Source organism: Eptesicus fuscus, chromosome 6, assembly GCF_027574615.1.
Source record: "Eptesicus fuscus isolate TK198812 chromosome 6, DD_ASM_mEF_20220401, whole genome shotgun sequence".
NCBI classification, from domain to species: Eukaryota; Metazoa; Chordata; class Mammalia; order Chiroptera; family Vespertilionidae; genus Eptesicus; species Eptesicus fuscus.
In genome coordinates, this window is record NC_072478.1 from 45995804 (window position 1) to 46021901 (window position 26098).

Consider the following 26098-nt stretch of genomic DNA (forward strand, 5'->3'; position numbering starts at 1 on the left):
TATTTAGTTTTAGCTACTCTTTATCCTTTGGGATAAATTTGATTTTTGGAACTAGGTAAACCATTTGAAATCCCAATTTACAAAATTACTAGGTAATTGAGACCACTCAGTCTAATAATTTAATTTTTATTAAGCAACAGAAATATTTTACTCAAACAACACTTTTTATGAATCAAAATAAATCAGAGATGCTCTAGGTGAAGTGGGAATAGAATCAAAAGGCTTTTTGCTTAACTGTCTGCTTGCCTTCCATTTTCTTGTATTATTATTTTGTTGTTATTATTGTTATACCCATGTAACCTTAAAGCTAAGAATAAAATAGAATAGAAACTAGTAATCTGATAATAATAATAGATGCCTGCATACTAGTACTCTGTTAAGATCTTCAATACTTGATTAATGTATGTTCCCCATTTGTAGGAAAGAAATAGTTCTGTGAACAAGCAAGGTGGCCTTAAATTCTTTTCAATATAATATTGTTTAAATATAACAAGCTTAGTAGAGTCATAAAATTTATTCACATATATCTCTTAAGTATCTATAAATCCAAAATAAAATCTATATATATAAAAGGATAAAATGCAAAGTGTCCCCACAGGAGTTTGACCAGGAGACCAGGAGTTCTATCACTCACTATGATGTGCACTGACCACCAGGGGGTGGCGTGGAATGAAGGAAGGCCCTGGCTGGTAGCTGGCAGCTGGGGAAAGGAGGCCCCAGCAGGCAGCTAGAAGGCCCAGATCAGCCCTGATCACTGGCCAGACCTAGGGACACTACCCATGCATGAATTTTGTGCAGCAGGCCTCCAGTATAAATATAAAAAGCTAACACAATTTAATTAAAATGGAATTGGTACAGAAAGTAGTATATTGTTGAAACCATATTAATACTTGCCACATACCTACAGTACTGACAGAAATGTAGAACTTAGAAGAATGGATCTTTTTTACTTTCTTATTTTTTAAAAATGAAGTAGTAATTTATTTTAAAGACTTGTTAAAACTCTAATACAATGCAATAATACAAGATAATTTCTTTCATTACAATAGTTGTGTGTTCTTTCACTCTTTCCTTTCCTAATTGAAGTCTTAATTCCTTCTTTTCAATGGTATTTCTGCCATTTCTCGTTTGCATATCATTAATTCTCTCAGAGAAGTGAGTTATAGAGATGATATACTACGGAAATACTATTTTAGACCTTAAATTGAGTGTGACTGATTAACTTTAGCAGCTCAAACTAATTGCTGGAGATGAATGCCTTTTTTTTTAACAATGAAACATCAGTAAAAAACAATTATGTTTTAGAATAAAATATATTAATCCTAAATATATACATGATAGAAATATATAATATATAAATATGCATACATATATATCTTCAGATATATTATAATACATATTTTAGCCATATCTAATTTGTATTAGAAGTTACACCTTTCAATTACTATTTAAATATTTAAAACTTTTGTCCAAATGTGGACTTATTTTATTGTCTTCATGATGTTTTCTCTTAAAGCTCATCAAAGAGGCTAACAGTTGCTCTATCTTGTTGGAAATTTTACAATGACATAAATATTTTCATAAATAATTATATTTCTCTGAAGCACATGTGAAAAATAAAGCACTTAAACAACTGAATAATAAAATATTACAATAGTGCTCGCTTCGGCAGCACATATACTAAAATTAGAATGATACAGAGAAGATTAGCATGACCCCTGCACAAGGATGACATGCAAATTCCTGAAGCGTTCCATATTTTAAAAAGTATATTACAAATAATGGGCAAAATATTTGAACAGAAAATTCACAAAACCAAATTTGTGAATGACCAGTATACAATGAAAAGATGCTCAGTGCCTCTAATCATCAAGGAAATTCAAATAAACACTATAATGACTTTTTTGACTTTTCCAATACCACCCTTCAGAATGGCTAAAATTAAAATATAGAGAACAGATAATATCACAAAAATGTGAAATAACTGTATATTGCATGCATTATTGCTGGGATGGTAAAATTATATATCTAATTCAGAAAAAAGTTCTGGTAGTTTCTTATTTAAGAATACTGCTGCTAGTTATTGACCCACGGGAAATGAGAATATATACCCCTCCCTCCAAAAAAAGTCTTGAACAAGTATGCAAGTATGTTCATAGCAGCTTTATTTATAAAAGTTTCAACAGGTTTCCATCAATAGAAATATGGATTAAAAACAAAGCTAAATACTGTGGTATATTCATATGGAGGCATACTAGTCACCAATAAAAGGGAATAAACTATTGAGAGACACAATAACAAAACGAACTAACAAGCAAAATAGGCACAGATTCAGAGAGAGCAGGCTGACAGCTCTCAGGGGTGGGCCTTGGAAGGCTGGATGTTGGTGGCGGGGAAGGGATTGAGCAAAAAAGAAAAAAGAGAGAAAAATGATCATGGACATGAACAACAGTATGGTGATTGCTGGAGAGAGCAGGGTGAGGAGAGGTGGAGAAGGGTATAGAGAGGATAAATGGTGATGGAAAGAGATGTGACTTGGGGTGTTGAACACACAATACAGAAAAATAAAATATGAGATACATAATCCCCCTCAAAAATTTCCTAAACCTTCTCATAATTAAGAAAAAATGTTTATAATATTTCAAAATATGTATTTTAAAATGTATGTTGTTACATTTTTTGTTTATTTATTTTAGCATTGTTTATTTGTAGTATTGTCAGAACACTAGCCTTTTTGAGGTCTTTATAGAAGATTTATAGAAACTTAACTGATAAAATATGCTGAGAAACTATGTAAATTGGACTAGTAAATAGAACTATATTCTTTTGACATTTTATATTATTTGACTTTTCCAATGACTGACCTTAATTTAACTACTGTAAATCTTTAAAAAAAATTGAATAACTGAGGTCATTAAGACATTTATCAAAATAAAGAAAATTTTTAAATGATTGAAAGATCTCATGGACATCAAAAATGATAAATACTATAAACAACTCTATGCCTACACATTCAATAATTTAGATGATATATACTAATTTCTTGAAATACACAATCTGCCAATACATGAAACGAAATAGACAATCTGAATAGATCTATATGTGTTAATGAAATGTTATCAATAATTAAAACAAAAAGTGCCATGCCCACCCAGATGGGTTCACTGGTAAATTCTACCAAACATTTGAGGAAGAAATTGTACCAGTTCTCTACAATCTATTCTAGAAGACAGAAGCAGAAAAAATACTTCCTAACTCATCCTATGAGGCCATCATTACCTTACTATCAAAACCAAAGAAATTACAAGGAAACTAAATACAAATATCTCATGTGAATATAGATGCAAAAATCCTCAATAAAATATTAGCAAATGGAATTTTAAAATGTATAAAAAGACTTATGCACCATGAACAAGTGGGATTTATAACACCTATGCAAACTGATGCAACATTAAAAAATTTAATGAATGTAATCCATCACATCTCCAGGCTAAAGAAGAAAAATCACATGATCATATCAACAGATGCAGAAAACTCACTTGACAAAATTCAATACCTATTCATGATAAAAACTCTCTCCAAACAGGGAATAAAAATGAATTTTCTCACCTTAATTAAAGAACATCTAAAACAAACAAAACAAAACAAAACACCCTACAGCTAACATTACACTTAAGGATAAAGAACTAGAAGCCTTAGTGCAAATATCAGAAACAAGGCAAAGGTACCTTCTCTGACCACTCCTGTTCAACACCATATCAGAATTAAGTCTGATAATGCAAGAAAATAAAATAAAACATATGCAAATTGGAAAGAAAGAAAGAAAACTGTCTTTGCTTGCCGATAACAATTAACTATGTCAAAAATTTGATTTGACATAACTCCTAGAACTAATACGTGATTTACAGCAAGTTTGCAAGAGAGCTGTAAATGTATGTCCACATAGAAATGTGCACACAGGTTAATATACAGAAATTAATAAAAAGTCCTTTATAACAGCAATGAGCAAGTTGAATTTGAAATGGTAAACAATGCCATTTTCATAACACCCCCCAAAATAAAATCCATAAATATAAATCTGACAAAATATGCGTAAGATATATATGAGGAAAGCCATATACTCTATAAAAATAGTCTATTAAAACATCCAGAAAAAGCGACCCCTACCTCAAGAGAGAGAAAAACCCCACATTAACAGCATTTCTGAGAGCATATGTAAGCAAATTTCTAACAGCATCTATCTATACAAAGAGGAAATACGCAAATTAGGCTGGGACTCTGTAACAGGTCACGACCAGACAGGAGGGGGTTGCATACACAGGTGAGGCCCCGAGTGGAGACGGAGACAGAGACAGGGGGCCAGCCTACAGCCTCCGTGGCCGAGCGCAGGCCCGGAGAGGAGACGGTGGGCCCGCCTCCCGTGGAATCGGCGCAGGTCCCTCCTGGTTCCCACGGAAGCCGTGCGGCTCCCTGCCACGCGCTGCGGTTCCCGCCAGCTCCCACAGAAGCAGCGGGCGGCCTACTGCACGTGATATCGCGGGATGGGCTACTAGTATTTAATAAAGCATTTCTGTTGGATGTTTCCACTCATTGATAGTGTAGTGATTGACAGCCCACACAGCTGATAAACTTGCAATCACCTTCAGACAACCTGGCAGCTAGTTCAAAACATGTAACTAAACATGTTTTTCTAGTGCCTAGTCCAGCAAATATATGTAGTCACCCCCATTTATTTTCCTGTCGCCTCGGGCCTATAAAGCAAACTTTGCACTGGCTCTCCCTGAAGCATTGTCCCCTTGGTTGCACATTTAAATAAGGTCTTGAATAGTGTTTTCAATCAATTCATTTGAGATGTTTGCTTCACTAATAATCACAGACAAATCAATACATGCATTTAAGAACTCAATTTGAATTATTTTGCTCAGTACCTTGTGTGTAGTAGATACTTAATAAATATTTGTTGAAATAATGACTGAACATACCTTTTTGTTGATAAAAACTGAACTTAAAGAAAAGCCTTAATTTAGGGGGCAGTGTGTTAAAGGAAAAGAGAACTATTCTGGAAGACAGGAAATCAAATCTTAGCTGAGCAGCACCTAGTAGTGTAACCTTTACCAAAGAACTTTGCCTTGTTTTTGTTTTGTTTTATTTTGTTTCCTAGGTTCTCAGTTTTCTTATCTGATATATATATAACTTACTGAGTATTTTCTATTGTTGTGTGGCTCTAAAAACAAACTCTCAGTTTACACACAGGGGAACTGATGCCAGCAATCAGCAGTGAGTTATATTAGTTAAAAACAATACCAATCTTTTCAATTGTAGTTTATCTACACTAATAAAAGAGTAAGATGCAAATTGACCATACCTTTGTGATGCCCACCAGCCAATTAGGAGTGAGTATGCAAATTAACCCAACAAAGATAGTGGATTAATTTGCATACGCAGGCGCCGAGTGGCCGGGGGCACTGCCCCAGCTGCTCCGGGCCTCTTGGCAGCATGGGAAGGCAGAAGGCAGCTCTGGGCCAGAGCGAAAAGGCAGCTCCAGCCGGAACGAATGTGGTGCCAGCAGCCAGGGGAAGGAAGGCCCATTCTTGCACGAATCTTCATGCATTGGGACTCTAGTATACTATAAAGTTTTTATCTCTTAACCATGCTAAATGTCAAGCTCATAAATCAGGATATTTCTTTCATTTATAATATATAGCTTTGCTAATTGAATTCACAATAGAATTTTAATAATAAAAGATATACAGGGCAACTTATAATTAATTTACACATTGGAGTAGTAAATGCAAATGATAGCTTGCCAATGCATTAATATTAATGATTAGATAAATGTATTTTTACTCAATTCACCTGTTCAAAACAACCACACTTTTATATTTTGATTAGGACTTAGCTAAACACACTTAATTAATGTAGATTTGGGTGAATTAATAGTTTGTTTTTCTTTAGCAAACTGATATGATCCAGCACTATACTTCCCAGAGACATGGTGAGAAAATATAACTATACTTAAACACAAGAAGGCTTTCTTTGGAAGTCAATCAAAAGAAAATGAACAGTAAAAAAAACCTGTTTCTAGGTCTTGATATTCTGGTGCTTCTGCATTAGTAAAAGCATCAGTGACTCTTCAGGGAAACAAATAAAGCCATATATTTTTTCAACTATCAAGATAATTTTTGTTTTTAATTATTGAGTTGGGTATGAGGAAGCTCTGTGACTCAGGTCACTTAAAAATCCATACTCTGGTGGTGGGAACATCACATTTGCCCACACATAGGAAATACCTAGAGTTTTCCAGAATTTGACAAACCTGACTTTAATGTACTAAATAAATTTTTACTTTATTTGGCTACTTTGTCATATTTTTAAAAAAATAGATGTAAAGAGAATGCTAATGCATCATATTTTTAACATTTCAAAACTTCAAATCTTCACCAAAAAGCAGCTCTATATTTTCCAAATTACAGCTACTTTTAAAGCTGTAATGAAAGTGTTTTTAAAGTAGGGTCAAAAGGTGTACCGGGGTATCATTTTTGCATACCATCTTACACATATGCAGTAACAGTACCACACTGAGATCCACTCTCAAAGGGATCAAGTGATTTTCTGTAGTAGATCCTTATCTTAACAATTTTAGAAGTCAGACATATCCCGATTCAGTCCACAGCATGCTAATTTTACCCATTAGAAAATATACCCTGTTTTGAAGGAATAAACATGCAAACAACTCGTTCAATGGTCAAGAAAACTTTTTCTTTTCTCTTAAAGTTCATGAATGGACAAAGTTAACCAGGAAAGAGGTAGGGAGGGAGCTATCACCATGAAAACTTTTCTAAGTTTTCAAATCAACTTTGAAACCCACACAGCATTTACGTTTGGCTTTTGGCAAATTTAGTGGCAATTCCGCCCCCAGTTAACTGTAAACCATGGTACTCTCAATGTGTTTGTGAGACAGTATGCCATGGCTCCCTCATGTTTCCACATCTCATGAGCAGAGTCACTGACTGAAAATTGCTCTGGAATATATGTTCAAAAATGTTTGTATAGTAAACAGCATTGGAACATAAAAATAATGTTTCCCTCTGGAGCTAGGGCAAGTGCATTTACAACCTTAGAAAACAGAGACTGTATCTTCATTCAGAGCAAAGGCAAGACTACTTGCTATCCAGTATGATAAAGAAAATGGTTTCTTCTTGTGCGATGAATAGGCATGCTTATGGCCCATACAAAAGAAATGGCATCCTTCAACTCATCGAACTCTCATGTAACATACTCCATGGTGTGTACTGTTACTACCTGGTGCTCTTTACTTTGGGCTCAAGGAAACAGCTTAAACCCTGGCTACTGCTATGAGCAATAAACCATCCATTATCTCTGACCCAGGAATCTTGTGTCTTCTGTCACTGTTCATGAAACTATGTATGGCAGACTACCATACTAGCTTATAAATAGGAAACTATTTCAAACCACTCACACTGAAACAAAGGTTACTCACAGATTTCTCTATCCTACTAGTTTTTGGAAGATGAAATAGAAGCAGATAAGCTGAAAATAACCCCTTGTAAAGAGAATCATCATTATAATATAGAGCATCCCTTTTAGGCATTTAGGTTGAGAATTATAACATTAAGAAAGCATCTACACCATGGGTAATATAAATGCAGGGCATTACTAATAAAAAGAGTTTAACAGCCATTTTTGTGTTTTGATTTTTGCCTGGGACTCTTAAAGGAATATTACAGTATTTTTGTTAAAACTCAGGAAATTTCTTAGATTCATTCTTCCTAGTTATAAAGAATTTGGAACTAATATATGCTCTTTGATGTTATTAACCTCAGATTCCAATTTTTTAAATTATTCTTCAATAGTTCTTGCACAATCTCAAAATGAGGACTAGATGGGATACATTAATACTGTTATTTCTCAAAAATATAATTTCAAAAATATTTTTTAAAAATAATTTACTCTATTAGAAAAACATTTGAGATTTATTAATAATATTCAACTACTATGATATATGCAGAATAAATATATCAATATACAGTAATTAGTACATTCCTTAACATTTAATTCATTGATTTTTCCCATGATCCCCTTTACTCCTGTCTTCACCACCAATTTTGCTCTCAAATAATGGTCTGAATTGCTTCCTGACCTATGAAAAAACATATGACTATTTTAAAGGGCCTTCCCTTGAGCATCCTTCAAGCAGTCAGATATTTCAGATGGAAAGGCACAAATTTTCCTCAGTCAGGAAATAATGCTCCTGGGTTTGCCTGAAGGTTCCCAGCCTCTAAGCAGTCATGGCTTTGATGAGTTGTTTAATGTTTGTCTCCTTCCCTAGAGTTGTCTCTTGCCACTCTTCATGAATCCACATCTATCTTTTTTTTAAATACTAAGAGTAAAAATCACCTCCCACAAGTGGTTTATTTGAATTGCACTGTATTACTGTGCATAGTGACACTCTCTGGACTTATTAAACCATGCAAACTCTTTGGCCCATTTGTAACTACTCTCACAGGTAAGCAATTCGATCTAGGTAGTAAAGGAATCGTAAGATAATTTTTGTTAGCAGGATTAGGTCTGCATTGTAAAGCTAGACATAGCGTTCTCCAGTCACATAAAAATGTCAGCATTTTAAGTTCTTTAAGTGGTCCCAGTAGGTATTCTCAAAGAGCACTCCTACTGTCCTAAGATTTTTCCCTCAAGCCTGACTTTGATTATGGTCTTCTGCAAGCAATGCGGCAGTGTGATCAGTACCACAGGTAAGAAAAGGGATGTAAGATATGGTACCAACCCTGACAGGATTTACAATCAGTCAATGAAGGTATATGGTAAAAAGCTAAAATATTAATACACACATATTACAGGGTTATAAATACAATAGGAAGTTAAATTGGGATGGGAAATTATGACCCAGAAAAAAATAGAAAAAAACAATATATATAAAAAACAACATATATAAAGCTATATGCAAAGTATCCCCTTGGGAGTTCAACTGGGAGACCGGGAGTTTGCTCTCTCACTATGACATGCACTGACCACAAGGGGGGTGGTGCGGAATGAAGGAAGGCCCCGGCCAGCAGCCTGGAAAGGAAGGCCCTGATCGGCCCTGATTGCCTGCGCCTAGTGACCCTACCCATGCACAAATTTCATGCACCGGGCCTCTAGTCTATATTAATAGAAGGCCTGTGGTCATGACGCTGTAATGCTGTCACAACCAAACGAGCAGCACCTCTCGTGGTGAGCAGGGTGGGGCGTGAGCTACTAGCGGCAGAGAGCTACAAGTGGCGGAGGGCAGGGCAGCCAGCTGAGGCAAGCAGAAGCAAGCCACTTGCACACGATTCTGTGCGCTTTGGGCCTCTAGCATATATATATATAAAAACCCTAATATGCAAATAGACCGAACGGCAGACCAACCAAACAACTGAACATTTGGTCGCTATGATGTGTGCTGACCACCAGAGGGCACACACGGAACATGGTAGGCATTGGCCACGGCAGGGTGGTGAAGTAGGTGAGCGCCAGACCAAGGCGGGGTGCCATGCCGGTCGCTGTCATCGGGGCGAGCCTCTGGTGGTTACTGAAAATTCTTTGCTCCCATGCTGCGGTCCCACCGGGCACTCGCACCTGCTGCCAGCACCGGCTTTATTCGCAACCACAGGTGGTGCCGAGTCACTGCTCACACCCACTGCCAGCACCCAGCACCGGTCCTGATCACTCGGCGCCATCAATGGGTGCAAGTGGTGGCTGCCGGCCCTGATCACCCCTGAGGGCTTCTCCACCTCCCCCTGCTCCTGAGGGGCAATCGGGGCAGGAGTCACCATTCACACCCGCTGATGGCGCCAGCCCTGCTTGCACCTGCTGCTGGCTCCAATCACTCTACGCTGTCAGTGGGTGCCCAGAGCCGTCAGTGTGTGTGAGCAGCTGTGGCGGGAGTGGGGTTGCTGGCAGACAGGGGGCCAGGGGCTGTGGCGGGAGGGGCTGGGCAGGGGCACGGAGGATGGGCCGAGACCTGCCCCAGTGCCCACCGCAGCCTCATGGTCCATAGTTCTCTAGTAGAGAATAAAAGAGTAAGAACATCACAAAGAGTGGAAGTGAAACAGAAAGTCAAGATGGTACAGCAAAGGAGCCCAGGATTTGTGGTTAGGTGATACGGATTTAAATTCTAGTTCTGTCTTTATTGAGACAGATAACAAACAACACCCAAATCTCAGTGGTTTAAAACCAAAGTTCCCCCCCTCCTTTCACATTACAAGAGAATCACTAATTAACTGCATGTTTGATTCATCCTACTTGTTTAGACTTTGGATATTTAAGCCACCACTACCTGGATTAGATCTGTTTGCCATGCTGAAGGCAAAAGAGAGTTCAGGGAGATTTTACAATGATAATGTTCAGCCCAGATGCATTGCATGGCAGTGCTAACTCATTGGCCAGAACTAGACACAAAGTCTCATCCAGCCACAAAGCAACCAATAAATAAAATTCTTATTATTATGTGATCAGAATGAGGGGAGAATAGGAAATATATGACCTACAGGTCAAAGTATTACCAAAAGTACTCATTGGACAACATATGTATTAAATCCTGAATCCTGCTTCCTAACTTGCTCAGTGTGTAAAATTAAATGATTACTAAACATTTGTGAACCCCAATTTCCTCATCTATAAAACAGTAATAAAACTACTTATCACATAGGAATACTCAAAATTAAATGACCAACTGTATAGAATGAACCAAACAGAGAGCTTAATATATAGTAAATGCCTGAGAATATTAAGTTCTGTCAAGACCTCTTTGAAACACCAATACTGCTGATGGTTCAAAATTTGGGAGACTTCAGGAAGTTCATTACTCATGCACATGACAATGAGACCAGCAGTTATGGTGGTCACTATGCATCCCAGTGAGTCTTCATTGAGAAGATGGCCCTAAACCAGAGCTACAGCAACATTTAGGAGAAGACATTCATGTCAGTCTGGTGAAGAAATGCACATGGGAATACTGTGGTTGTGCTTATGGAGGAGCAGGAGGAACCATCTGAAAGAGCATTAGATGTTTTTTCTCAGGGTCAGTGTAATGTTGCTTTACCTTCATTATCCTCTGTATTTTTTTCTGGTTCCTTTTGCCCATCTCAATGATTTTGTCTGTTCCCTCTCTTGTCCTTGGGAAAGTTACTTTACTTCTCCAAGATTTAATGATATCATTTGGATAAATAGAAATAACATCCCCTGCATCCAGGACTATTACAAGATTATGTTTCAACAATTACTTTCAACATGAAAGTATCTAAAACAATATAAGTATGCACTGTTTACTTTAAAATAATCTATAATAATAAAAGGGTAATGTGCTAATTAGACCAGATGTCTTCTGGACATCATTCCGGACATCCTTTCTGAAGGATGGGAAGCCAGCCTGGGTCCCGGGTGCCAGAGGGAAGCCAGTGCTGGCAGCCCGGGTCCCAGGTGCCGGAGGGCAGCAAGTGCTGGCAGCTGGGGGAAGGAAGGCCTACTCTTGCCGAATTTTTGTGCATCGGGCCTCTAGTAATAAATAACATAACCATTTTTAGGGTTTGAATTTAGTAATTGTATTTTACAATTCTAGAGTGCTAATGAATCCCTGTATTTGATATTCCATAAATGCTTGTTGAAGAAACACATTGTATGAAATACATGATTAGCTCTCTCAGACACATACTGTGGACTATAATTAAGATTTCCATAATCAGAATGATGAAATTATGTTTCTTGTGTTTATCTTGAAGCACAAATATATTTTCAATCACATTTTTATGTGTATGTATATTTGTAAAACTTATAAATATGCACATATATTTATATTTATATCTACAATATGTCTATGTAATCTCAGAAGTCTCACATTTCACTTTTTGGTCCCAAGAAGGGATTCATTACACAATTGACACACAAATATTTGGCAAATAGGAGGTCTATACATATTATTTTATTAGATTCAATGTACTAAAAGTCCTCCGGGGAAAATATGGAAAATGGCTAATCAGAACTGGAGATTGATTTTATTGATTATCCATGTTTTAGTTTTCTAGTCAATAACTAATACTTAATATTAGTGAGACATAATCCAAATAGAAAATCTCTTATGCATTACCTCAGTCTTACAGACACGTAGAATTTATATTTTTTGCAATTTAAATAAAACTATGTAGGTGAAAAAATAAATAGAAAATTATGTAATAATATTAAAATATATATAAAGTGTTTAAACGTTTTGTTGATTTTACTCTGATAAAATGATAAAAAATAAAAATATACCTAATTAACTAACTCTAATTAATGAAATAATTATAATGAACTACATAATTATGTATAATTCACTACATAATACAAATACATGTATCATCTTAATTTCAGTCTTATTCTAGTCAGCAGATGGAGTCATTCATTTTGTATCTATTTGTTGAGTTTTTACCACCTGCCAAACACTGTTCTAGGTGTAGGTGTACAGCAAGATGAATAGTAGCTTACATCTAAATGGAAGGAAACATTTAAAAAAGTAAATAAATAAGTGAAATATATATCTTAAGGAAGGGTAAAGAGGTCTATGAATGAAAATAAATTTAAAAAGTTGGAGATAGGGAATGGTTATGGCTATTCCATTTTCAATTATGGTTTGGAAAAGCATCAGTAATCAAGTGGCACATATGCCTAATTGCAATGAGAGTCAGTGGAAAAAAGGATGACCAGGTATTTCTAGAATCTAAATAATGACTGATACAGACAAAATATAAAGGCTATAATAAGATTAATGTTCAAGGTCTTGGGGTAGGAAAGGTAGTTGCCAGTGGTCAGGTGGGGGTTGGGTGTGAGTAGAAACTATCTGGTGGTTCTTGCAGTGGCTTGCACAACTCAGGGTGCCTCTCTGCTCCTGTCAAATACACACTTCCACATGGTCACACAAACTCACTCACTCACGCACAAAATGCCTTTTGTAGCTTAATTTCACTTCTCTCCCAAGATGTTTCAAAGTTAAGTACCACCATGACGTTCTCTGTCTCTCTGTTTTAAATACCAGCAATCAAGTATTATTACTAATTAAAGACTCTCAGAGATTCAATTTAACAGTATCTACTGTGTTCATGGCATAGAAATAACAGGATTAGAAAGTCATCGTTTTGAACTCAACATGTATTACTTAGGGCAGACACGCAGTACAGAATAAATATTCACTGGGTATGTTGGAGTATGAGCCAATATGTTGTATTAATAATGTTTTTTGACAATATTCACAAAGGTGTTATTATTTCTTATTATTGGGCTAGGATAAAACTGAGTATTAGTCCCAAAGTAGATGACATGAATGATAATTTAAAGATGGTGGAACAAGGCCAATCTTCCCTTGTATTTACCCAGAATATAAACTTTAAGAACATATTCATTTTTTACATGTGACTAAATTTCTACAATGATATTTGGCATTGAAGTATACTTTTACAATTTTCTTATTTTATTTTTTACTTTTCTGGCTATGAAACCTATCCTGAATGTTATGCCTAGCTAACTAATATATTAAATAAATTTATGTATTCAGAAAATTCCTTAACGTTTCTATGAATTTTGAGTTCTCATTTATAAGATGAAAATAGGTACATCTTCATAAGATTGTTTTGAAGATAAAATAATATAATTCAGATTTTAGCTTAGTTCCTGCCACCTAAAAATCCCAGTAAAGCTCAGTCATTTTATTAAGATACTAGAGGCCTGTGGCACAAATTTGTGCATGGCTAGGGTTCCTTGGCATGGCTGGCGATCAGGCTTGGTGCTGATTGGGGCCAATTGGGGCCTATCGGGGCTGTCTTGCCCAATCCTGATGGGAGCCTATTGGGGATGATCAGGACCAGCCAGCTAGGGGAAGGGACTGCAGGAGATTGGCTGGTCATGGGAGGTTGGCTGTGAGAGCACACTGACCACCAGGGGGCAGCTCCTGCATTGAGTGTCTGCCCCCTGGTGGTCAGTGCACATCATAGTGACCAGTTGACAGGTCATTCGTCAACAGGTCCATTCAGTCAACTGGTCGTAATGGTCACTTAGGCTTTTATATATATATATATATATATATATATATATATATTATAATATTATGAAAGAACTTAGCAAAAATATATATAATGTAAGTACCAAAGATGTGTGTTGAATGTAAGAAAAAATCAATATATATATATATATTATTTATTATATATATTATATTTAATATTTTTTAATCTTTATTGTTGAAAGTATTACATAGGTCTTCCTTTTTCCCCCATTAACCTCTTTCAGCATTCCTCTGTTCACCCCACTCACCCTCACTACCCTTTGTCTGTGTCCACGGGTTATGCATATATGCATACAACTTCATTGGTTGATGTCTTCCCACCCACCCTCCCCTGCCTTCCCTTCTATGTCTCTGGGTCTATTTTTGACCATCAGCTTATTTGGTTCATTAGATTCCACATATGAGTGAGATCATGTGATACTTATCTTTCTCTGGCTTATATGTTTATTTTGAAAGTTTTTATTAAGACAAGTAGTATAAGACATTTAAAAATCTATTTTTTTCTCTCCTAATTAGTATGTTTTTTGTCTTCTACTTTCTATGAAAACCAAAATGTATTATAAACTTTTATTTGATTTAATATTTAATTAAGTTTATTTATACTACCATGTTCTGTTATTAAAATAAAATCACTAGCTTAAATTATTATAATGTATATAATTCATATTACACCTAAATGTCTATTTATTTTATACTTGAATATATTTAACATAAAGAAGTATTTATAGCCAAAAATTATTTTTATAAAATTAAAATGTTTCATTATTTCTACAAAAATGAATCCTTTACCAACCTATGCATTTCCCCATAGTATAAAAATCCTTTCTTAGTTTACCTTTATAACAAATTTAAGAACATAACACTTTTGCTTTAGTTTTAAAAGTTTTAAACTTAAAATTAATGTGGAAATAATATGATTAAGTCTTAACACATTTAATTACTTTTATAAAACTATTAATACTTGTTAACTTTAATAATATATTTTTAAATAAGCAATCTCTTTGTCAACATTTTCAAAATTCTAAATTTATAAAATTACTACCATTTTATGTTTTAAAATGTGTATTTTTCGTCATAATATGAAAATTATATTCTGAAACCATATTCTTAAATAAGTGCTCGTGAATGAATAAGAAACCAAACAACTAATAGTTTAGCTCCTAATTACTAGGACTTATGAGAAAATTCAGAATGGTGACTGTACCTTGTGTCGCAGTCTTATTAGAGGTTGATAAGATTTAAGGCCATATCCTACTTCTTTGCTTGGCCTTCCTTCTGACTCCAAAAAAATGAATCCAAGAAACAAAACAGCTGACCAGTACTTAAACATCCTTTTTGCTTTTCACCTGTGAAAATTAACATTTCAAGTAATCAGAAAATCCATTGTATATTGAAAAAATGTATTAAAAGGTATTAATAGTGCAAATAAATATCCACAGACCAAATAAAAAATTATCAGCAATTACCAACTAAATCCACAATAGATAAGCATTTCCAAATATAAATTAATATCATCTTACCATAACAAATACTGTTTGCTTTTTTCATTCATATAGCCCTTATATAACATTCATTAAGTAGAATATAGGGGCAATAAAAATGCATTGAGGAGAAAATTAATAAAAGCATGCTGAAAATTTTTAAAAAGAAAAAGAAAACAGTGAACCATGCACAAATTTCTAAGCATCCATACAGAATACAATTATCAACATATTTATAAATCTTGAATTCTTCTTGGAGTATGTTTGGTGAATAATGCTTAATAAAACTATAGTTATTATAATTCACTGGTAAAGACTGGTAAGAGATTAAGAAGAGAATCTACTAGAGTAGTACTTAATAAACTGAGGTACTACAGAAATTATGCAAATGGGTTATATTAAGTTATGAATACATTTTTCCAATAGTATTAAAAAGGGCATCCCTTTAAGTAAAACAAAATAAATTAAAAAGCAAAAACTACAAAGATATCCAGAAAATTGTATTATAAGTGCTATCAACAAAAATTCCTATGACTCTTTTCAATGTTCTATGTTTTCGGATATACCAGACAATTGTAAAATGGCATTTATTATTATACTAGAGGCCCGGTGCATGAAATTCATGCACAGGGGGAAGGGGTCCCCTCAGCCCAGCCTGCACCCTCTCCAATCCAGGACCCCTTGGGGGATGTCCGATGTCCTTGGGATCGGGCTGAAACCGGCAGTCGGACATCCCTCTCACAATCTGGGACAGCTGGCTCCTAACTGCACCCCCTGCCAGCCTGATCACCCCTAACCGCCTCTGCCTGCCAGCCTGATTGCCCCTAACTGCCTCCCCCCCCACACTGGCCAGGTCACCCCCAACTTCCCCCCTCTGCCTGCCTAGTCACACCCAATTGCCCGCCCTGCTCGCCTGGTTACCCCTCTCTGCCCCCACTGCCTGCCTGGTTGCCCCACGCAGCCTGCTGGTCAGTCATTTGGTTGTCCCTCACTAACACCCCTGCCAGACTGGTCGCCCCACGCAGCCTGCTGGTCAGTCATTTGGTCATCCCTTGCTAAGCCCCCTGCAGGCCTGGTCACCCAACACAGCCTGCTGATCAGTCGTTTGCTCATCCCTCACTAACCCCCTGCCGGCCTAGTAGCCCCATGCAGCCTGCTGTTCAGTTGTTACTGTGAAGGCATTGTGACCAATTTGCATATTACCCTTTTATTAGTATAGATAAACACTAAGCCCTTTTACAAAGAGTTCAATTATATTTCACTTCACCACTTTCACCAACACATCTTTGTACGTATTGAGGCAATAGAGGAGCTCTTTCTCCTCCTCAGCCAAGCTGTACATTTGACTTCTTGAGCAACTTAACCAATTGACTAACCCTGTCAGTAAAGAGTTGTGTATTTCATTCTGACCATTGTCTGACCATAGTCTGCTTCAATCATGTTCCTATGTCACTACCAAAGTAATAGTTCATTTTTCAAGAAACGGTCATTTTACTTGATGTCTATGACACCCCTCACTTCTGTTTCTATAGATTTTATGACAATTCTTCAGTTCTTTTTGTGAGTTAATCCTACTCCTTTACTTTGTTATTAAATATTATAGTTTATTAAATCTCATTGCTAGCCATTTATCCTACTCCATTCAATTAGCCTAGGCTTTTTCAACACAGTCTATAGTTTCAAATACATGTACTGCTTCCCACCCACCCAATCTCCAGATTGGTATAGTTAGCCTCCTTAACAGCTCCATCTTTATGTTTCAGAAGCTTCTTCTCATAACATACATACCCACATGTGAAGTCATGCTTTCCCAGATTTTCATTCATCCATTTACTCAAGCAGAAACAAAGAGGACATCCTGGCTATCTTTGGTTCCCTTACCTTCATACTAAACACACCAGTAAGTTCTGTTATTTCTACCTTCAGAATATATTTCTCAAGCATCAGTTTCTCACCAAGTCTACAGTCACAACCCAGGCTCATGCTATCAGCACCACTTCTTCCTAATCTGCCCCAGTCACATCCCTACTGTCCTTCCACATTTATGTACATGAATCTTCAAGCCATTCTCCACACAACAGCCCCAGTGAGTACAAAAATTCCAACAATGACAATATTGCCCTTGTCAGTAATTTTAGAACATACTAATTTACCTTTAAGGTAAAAACAAAATACTGACATAGCCTGCAACTTCTCAGCATGTCTTTCTTTTTCTCTAAATAACTGCTTTTCAGACACAATAACCTTCATTCAGTTCTTTGAACTTATTTTTTCAATTCCTACTATTGGCTTTTGTATGCTAGTTCCTCCACATGAAATTCAATCTTTTCTTTCCCGATTATTATCCAAATGCCTTCACATATCAAACATATCCTTCAAAGATCCTATCCATAATACCAAGCCTGAGTTAGACTTCCTAGTCACTCACAATCATAGGTCAGTTTTCCTTTACTTCAGAACATCTGTTTATAATTATACAATATTAATATGATGGCTTGAATGTTTGTCTGCTTCACTAGAGTATACATATATCTGTTTTCTTCTTCAAACTTCATAAATGCAGGGATATGAGAGATTTTTTCAGCATTATGTGGGTCTAGCAAATCACCTAACCCTTACTAGACATTCAATAAATAAATGCATAAATGAATGTCATCCTGCATTCAAGGGTAAAGGAAGGATCCTGTTTTCTTGCATTCTGCCAATGCTGAATGGAATCCCTACTTTCACTACTACTACAAAAATAACCTGAGAAAAATAAATAGTTTCATTTGTAATCCATCACTTTGCTGTCATTTTTATGTATAGTCTAATCATTTGCTCACATGTAAATATGAGCTTTTAAAACCAATGAATGGAATATTATAAATCCAAGGTAGAGTCCAAGAATAAAGCAAATGGAACCAGCTCGGTAAAGGTATATTTTCTCATGTATCTGAATATTATGCTCCTTTTGTGGTGAACCAGGAGAAAGAGGCATGACAACAACTCTGTTCCTTCATGACTCTGGGTAAAGATGATGTCCTACATTTCTTAAAAGTGCTCATATTGCTCATATAAGGGTTTCTTTTCCTCTTTTCTCTTTTTCCTTCCTTCTCTCCCTCTCCCTCTCTATCTTTTTCTTCACACACACACACACACACACACACACACACACACACACACACACTTATGTATATAATTTGGGGACACCCTGTATTTGTATATACATATATGGCTACAATTATTTCATCCACTATAAAATATACAGCAAATTAACAATTAATTTTAACAAATGGCCAAAAATATCATAAGCCTTGGGTGATTAAACTTCAACTAACTACTGAAATATTTTCTCTGCCAAAGGCAATAGGCTAGGAATATCTACTTTAGAAATTTTACAAAGAGTTTATAAAAATAACTCAGTGTATTCATGCAGCACATGCAACCTACTTGTACTATTTTAAGTAACTTCTCTTACATTGTTAACAATGATTAATTTCTTCATTGATAGTGTTATGAATTTCAAGTCTAAAATTTCTTAATAATAAAAAGTACAAAAATAAAGATATAAATAATTTATTTCAGCAAAAGCTTTCAAACAACTGGAGTAATTTACTTGGTCTCACAGCTAAAGTAAAAGAGAACTAATATTAAAAGTCAAATAACTTTTTTAAAAGGGAACTCTGATTTCTATTGCAGATAGGCATTTGAGCTCAGCAGTGCAGTGTTAGACAATACAAAGGACCAGTTTCTGTGTTTATCTTATGCAAACAGCTACCTTATAATAGTGTCTCAATAGAAATATTACCAAGAAAAATAATTGAATCCAATTATATAGTTATAAAATAACAATCTAAACAAAAAGATAGCTCTTCTTTATAGATGCTCAGAAACTAATTGTCATCTTCTGAATTTTCTTCAGCTAAATGATCCAAAGATGTCATTATTATGTCTTTAAAAGTTTACTCATCCACAGAAGGTGTTCTGGAAATTGTTTGTAAAGCAGCAGTAATCAGTCCCATGATATACTGGCTGGTGAGCTCACTTTCTCAATATAGTAACCTCTGACAACCTGTTAGGTTTTCATAATTAATTGGCAGATTGTTGACAGCTCAGTAAGAACACAGAATGCACTTGAATGAAACAAACCAGCTAGAACAGATGGTGCAATAATGATCCTATGACTTTTCCTTGTAACCTCAACATTTATATGGAAGCATCAAGAAAAACCTCATTATTAAATTTGAGAAAAAAATGCACATGTACCTAAAAAAGTATCTGACTAACATTAGATTTAACAAATTTAGACTTATAGATGATAAAGGAGATGGACAGAGGTTTCTCTTAAAAATTAATATATTTCCCTGAATCAAACTTTATCATACAGTGCGCTGCTTATGGCAGTAGGATTTACAATAAAGTAGTTATGTTATTTAGTAGATTCCAACTCGAGAGATTTATATTTGTTTACACATTCTCTAGAATCTTACTTTTAATCACATGAGAAAACAAACTAAGATAGTGAAAGTATTGCCTTAGGGACAAAATGTAGCATTTGAGATGGGGAAAGATGCTGAGGATTTGTGCCATTGATTAGAAAGAAATGTCAAGATGAAGTAAATCCCTTACATCATCAACATTCTTACATTTTGCAGAGAAGCCAAGTATCCTGAGGGTTTCATCTGGAGTATCCTCACTGACTCTCATGCTACCCGAAAAACTACCACAAGCTTTCAAGAGAAGAGAAGAGGTCCAAAGACTAAGCTGTTGGGCAGCTTTAGTTGAAATAGAAGAGTATATGCTGCTAGGAAGTAGAAAAAATAAAAACAGTGAAATGGTCAATCTGAAAAACAGAATGATAGAAATTTTCATTGAGGCGGGATGACTGGAAGCCACTGCTCTTGTCATCACCTGACCTGCTATATTTTTACCACTTTGTTTGCTATTCTCTGCATCCATCCAGAATATTAACTCCATAAAACAACTTTGTTAGTCGCTTGTGTCAATGAGAGAAGTACCTAGCACACAGCATGAGTTCAATAAATATTTTTTGATAAATAAATGAATGAATAAATTAATGATGATAATAAATTTGAAATAGTAGGCATACATTAAGGTTGTTAATATTCTTCATGTAATTTAAAAATAATCATTAAAACTGATTGTGAAATCAAGTTAGAAATTAAGTTGTGATTATCACAAAAAGTTTTTCGTTTACACCTGGATCAAAATTGAGCTTTCAACGGGTAGTTCCTTTGGAAAAGCCTCCTTTGTCAAGGACAAGACAACCTTGTCATTTCTTAGAGCAACTGAAATTGAAAGGACCACAGAGACATCTCTTACATTGATTAGGCAAGTCAATTATAGCAGCTGTTTCCATTTTTTGACCCACTCTAACTTCATGCCCACTCTTTGAACTCTGTGGATGAGTTCTAAAGTAATATTTCTCTTAGAAAAACTATTCCCCAAAGAATCCAGTTTTACTATGGGTAGTGGATTCTCTCTATTAATGTACCAACTTCAGATACTCATTCTAATTAAAGAACTAAACAAAATAACAGTTAAGAGTCATTGCCTGCATGTTGTATAACCACAAGGCAGAAGAGCAAATGAAAGAAGGCCACATATATCCCACTAGACATATGGGGATGGTACCTTATGGTATTTAATTATGCCAAAATAGTTTCTTATAGGTATTATTACTTACACTGAACCAATATATAAGGAGAAACATATCAAGATAAAGTGTCCAAGTTTAGAAAGCTGGTTAGTGTCACAACTGGTATCTGAACCCAAGGCTTGATTCCAATCAAATTTAGCCCATTGTTCTGTTATATAATTCTACTTTTAAAACACACATAATGTGCAGCACAGGAAATATAGTCAATAATCTATAATAATAAAAGTGTAATATGCTAATTAGATTGGACAGCTGAACGACCTTCCAGACATACTTTGGATGACCTTCCAAATGAAGCCAGGGCTGTGAGGACCGAGGCAAGGCTACAATGGCTGAGTCCTTGCATGTATTTCGTGCATTGGGCCTCTAGAATTGTAATAATTATGTATGGTGCTGGCTGGGTATTTGAAATATCAGGGGACCATTTTGAAAAGTATGATTGTCTAACCACTATGCTGTACATCTTAAACTACAAAACAATATTTAATATAAAGTGTAATAAAAAAACTTAAACAAAAAAAGACACATATAATGATGCAGAAATAAAGAGACAGCTTGTAAAGAAGTAGCCATAGAGAAAAATAGCTAATTTTTCAGACTGAAACCTACTGGAAAAGAGAATCTTTCACTTATATTCACTTTAGATCAAGGTAAGTGAAGATAGAGGATAAACAAATGCAGTGATATGAGGGAGCAATAGCTATGTGACTTCTATTTTCCAGGCTACCTGGAGAAGGGTCTTTCAAATCTCTATGGAGCCACTAGCAAACATGGAAGTTTCTTCAGTTCTTAATTATATGATTACTAGAGGCCTGGTGCATGACATTCGTGCACTGATGGCGGAAGGGGGGCCCTCAGCAAGGCCTGCACCCTCTCACAGTCTGGGACACCTTGGGGGATGTCCGACAGCCCACTACCTAAGCCAGCTGTCAAACATCCCCTGAGGGGTCCTGCACTGCTACAGAGGTGGGAGAGGCTCCCACCACCACTGCTGCACTCGCCAGCCATGAGCCTGGCTCCTGCATTGAGCATCTGCTCCCTGGTGGTCAGTGCACGTCATAGCGACAGGTCATTCCACCATTTGGTCGATTTGCATATTAGCCTTTTATTATATAGGATTGGTTCATGTTGTGAAGGTGTCTAAAACTTGTAAATGTAATGCTCTATGTTGGAAGATTATAACATGCAGTACAACTTTTTTCTCAGCATCTGGGATAAGAATAGAATTAAATGAGAATTGTGATCATTAAATTGATTTCACTCTTTCAAAGAAGAATGAACTTTAATTCAATGACATCTGAATCCTTAATTTGCTTGAACAAAACTGTCCAGATTTTTATCAATCATACCTTTCAAAAGCCAGCTTAATCTGAAGCTGAGAGAGAAGCTCAATGTAGATGAAATATGTTCATGCCATTTTAGAGGAACTGCACTGTAAAATGTACAATGTAATCTTTCATTGAGAGAAAGTATTCATGTTGAATTCTATTTAATTTTTTAAAGATTTATATACTCTGCTTTTAACAAAAGAAAATTCCACATTATGGAAAGCATTTTAGGTGGGAAATATTTGTTTTCTAAAACCATCCCTGCTTTGCACAACTATTGATGCTGCAACTATATTAATTCTTCAGACTAAAAACATTTTTAAATAAAATATTTAAGTACAATATAGAACACAATCAACAGAACTGAAAAACATATTAGAGACCTAGTGTAACTCCTTCTTCTTTTAGGTGAGGAAAATGAAAACCAGTGAGAATAAAAGGTGCACCTGTAATGAAAATAGGAGAGGGCCTAGAATGCAGCTGTCCTGATTCCAAGTTCAGTATTTTTTTTAAATACTGAAAAACGTGTGACTTTAATCTCTTCACATGTACAAATGCTTTAGTGTCTAAGGGATCACTTAGAAGCTACATTTCTTTAAACCCCAACAACTTTGTATTTACTACTCACTAGAGTTTCCAAAAGTCTACTGAAAGGACATCAGTGTCAACATCTTTAAAGAATCACATTGTTTAAGTGCAATTTTTGGGAAAAAATTGTCTATATGTTTCTTCATCACAATGATCACCTCTGGGAAGATAGTTGTATATATTTATTATTAAAGTTATACATATAGCTGGTTACAGTTGTGCTTATATAACTGCAGTTACACAGAAGTTTTATATATTTATATAAAAAATAGTATTATATACTTTTTATATATATTATATCCTATATAATAAAGAGGTAATATGCAAATTGAACATCACTCCAACACACAAGATGGCCACCCCCATGTGGACACAAGATGACCACCACAAGATGGCCAGCAGGGAAGGGCAGTTGTGGCGATCAGGCCTGCAGGGGAGGGCAGTTGGGGGGGACCAGGCCTGCAGGGTAGGGTAGTTGGGGGCAACCAGGTTGGCAGGGGATGGCAGTTGGGGGTGACCAGGCTGGCAAGGGAGGGAAGTTAGGGGTGACTGGGCCAGCAGGGGAGGGAAGTTTGAGGCAACTAGGTCTGCAGGGGAGGGCAGTTGGGGTGACCAGGCTGGCAGGGGAGGGAAGTTAGGGGCAATTTGGCTGGCAGGGGAGCAGTTAGGTGTCAATCAGGCTGGTAGGGGAGTGGTTAGGGGTGATCAGGCTGGCAGGCAGAAGTGGTTAGGGGCAATCAGGCAGGAAGGCAGGTGAGTGGTTGGGAGCCAGCTGTCCTGGATTGTGAGAGGTATGTCTGACTGCCCTCGAGGGGTCCCAGATTGGAGAGTGTGCAGGCTGGGCTGAGGGACACACACCCCACCTGCCCCATGCACAGATTTTGTGCACCGGGACTCTAGTATATAAATATATATATACATTTATATCTAAAATTTGAAAGATAAAGATATGGTTCTATAATCATCTAGATGTTTATGGTTGTAGTTATAAACAGATAGTTATATATAGTACCAAATACATATATATCTATATATATTTTTTAATACAACTTTGACAACTATAAAACAGAATGAACCTTTGAGTCTAGATGAATTAATCAAAACATTTCTTTAAATTTTATAACCTTACAATAGGATGAACTTCAAATGGTCTGCGCTGATACCTCAAACTTAGACAAAACCCAACATACCAAGTGACTCATATTCAATCTCCCTAAGAACTTCATAGTAGTCAAAGACATGTTATGTGTAGCCTGAAACTAAATTAAATACATATGTCCATTTTTATGATGACTTTTAATAGATAATATTAAAAATACACTTTATTCAATTCTTTTTATACAGTTTACTAAATCATCTGCTGTCAGTTTTTTCTTCACAGTGAATAATCTGAGTTATTTAAAAATATATTTGATCTTAATATTCTGGATTATATATGTTGGTACATATACATAATGGACCATCAAACTTCCACCTTGCTGAAAGCCATGGTCAATGACACTGTGCAAAATGACTGCTTAAAATCATGTTCTAATATGGACAAGATAATGTGATATATCTCAGCACGCTGCACTTAGCTTTTCTCTACTGTATGTCTGCCAGGTTTATGTGTGAAAGGTAAAAAATGAAGCAACTTCAATATTCTTCTCATATTTTTGGATGAAATTTATTTTGTATGTTGAATTTCTGAGTTTGAACTAATTTTCACAGAAATCTGACAACAAAACAGGCATTTTTTCTTCTTGTGGTTGGCATATTAAAAATGTCTTTTTAAAAATGGTACCAAAAGTATTTTTAATGCTGAGCAGCAGCATGCTTTGGTAGAAAGAACAATAGATTAAAAGTCAAAAGGTATGGATTTTACTAGTGGCTGTGTCCCTAAAATGATCTTAACACTTGCATTATAGTTCTCAACCTCCTGTAATCCAGCTTCTACCAACTAATCTATTAAGACTGCTTGGACAGAAGTGACCCATTTACTTTACCTTTTCTCCATTTAGTTTCAATCACAATATTTTCATGATTTAATTTCACTTGTCTGGCCATCTTCTTACAGTCTCCTTTTCCACTTCCTCTCATTCACCTGATCTCTTAAAGCTATACCACAGGCTTAGTATTTTAAATTAAAAAAAGAAAATTTTAATCAGTATAATAAAGTTCATTTTTTCTTTATTTTTAATATTATAGTCAAGAACAACTTAAGGAACATCTGTAGTAATGGTAATATAAATGGAAAGTTATAAAAACTACTTAATTCTTTTCAAAGTAAGTAATAAATGTAAGTAATTATGCAAAATAAAAGTAATCAATCACATTGATGTTAGTTTTTGTGGATTTTAAAAATTATTTCCTCCTAAACATGAGTGTAACTTATAGCACCTTGAAAAATTTTAGCTAAAGATGACCAACTTAATATATGGTTTGTGTGAAATATCTATTACTCTACTTTGTATCTAAACTGCAATAACTTGGCTTGGTATAATATGAAAAAAAAAATGAGGCTTTAAAAGACTAAAATTAATAAGATATTGTATGACCTTGAAGATATTGCCCTAGTTCAAGAGAAGAGAAAATCATTACAAGTTCTGTCTTCTGAATTCATTGCCATCTACCTTGCTGAACACTTAAAATGTAAATTAAAGAAGAATGCAGCTCTTAGAATGGACTCTGCCTAAAATCCCAAAGGTACTATGTTACAGACTTTATTTGCTATTAAAAAACTTATTGCAATTTTGTCAATGTCAGGCAGATTTTAAGTTCAACCTATTCCATACCAAGGTTTCTAGCAGCCTAAGTTCTTTAAAGGGAGACTACATTTATTGTACAAGAGAAAAAGTATTCTGTCACAGTTTAACAATGTAGTGCTACTACACAGGGAACAACTTAATGGGCTCTGCATTTAAAACTGAAATGCCTTGGGGAAAACTGCCCATTCGTTCAGGTCAAGAGTCTC

General features: G+C 35.7%; 1 protein-coding gene and 1 non-coding gene across 4 annotated transcripts in view; one reads left to right on the top strand and one right to left on the bottom strand.

Moving 5' to 3' along the window:
* Nucleotides 1-15416, bottom strand: part of FSTL5 (follistatin like 5) — a 554870-nt gene extending 539454 nt beyond the window's left edge. For all 3 annotated transcript variants that reach the window (XM_054717664.1, XM_054717663.1, XM_054717662.1), the window contains exon 1: nt 15291-15416. In XM_054717664.1, coding sequence (XP_054573639.1) covers nt 15291-15416 — 126 coding nt within the window. The remainder of the gene's footprint in view (nt 1-15290) is intronic.
* On the top strand, nt 1657-1763 carry LOC114233492 (U6 spliceosomal RNA). Its single transcript, XR_003619630.2, has one exon. It is a non-coding gene; the product is annotated as a U6 spliceosomal RNA (small nuclear RNA).
* Nucleotides 15417-26098: the final 10682 nt, after the last annotated feature.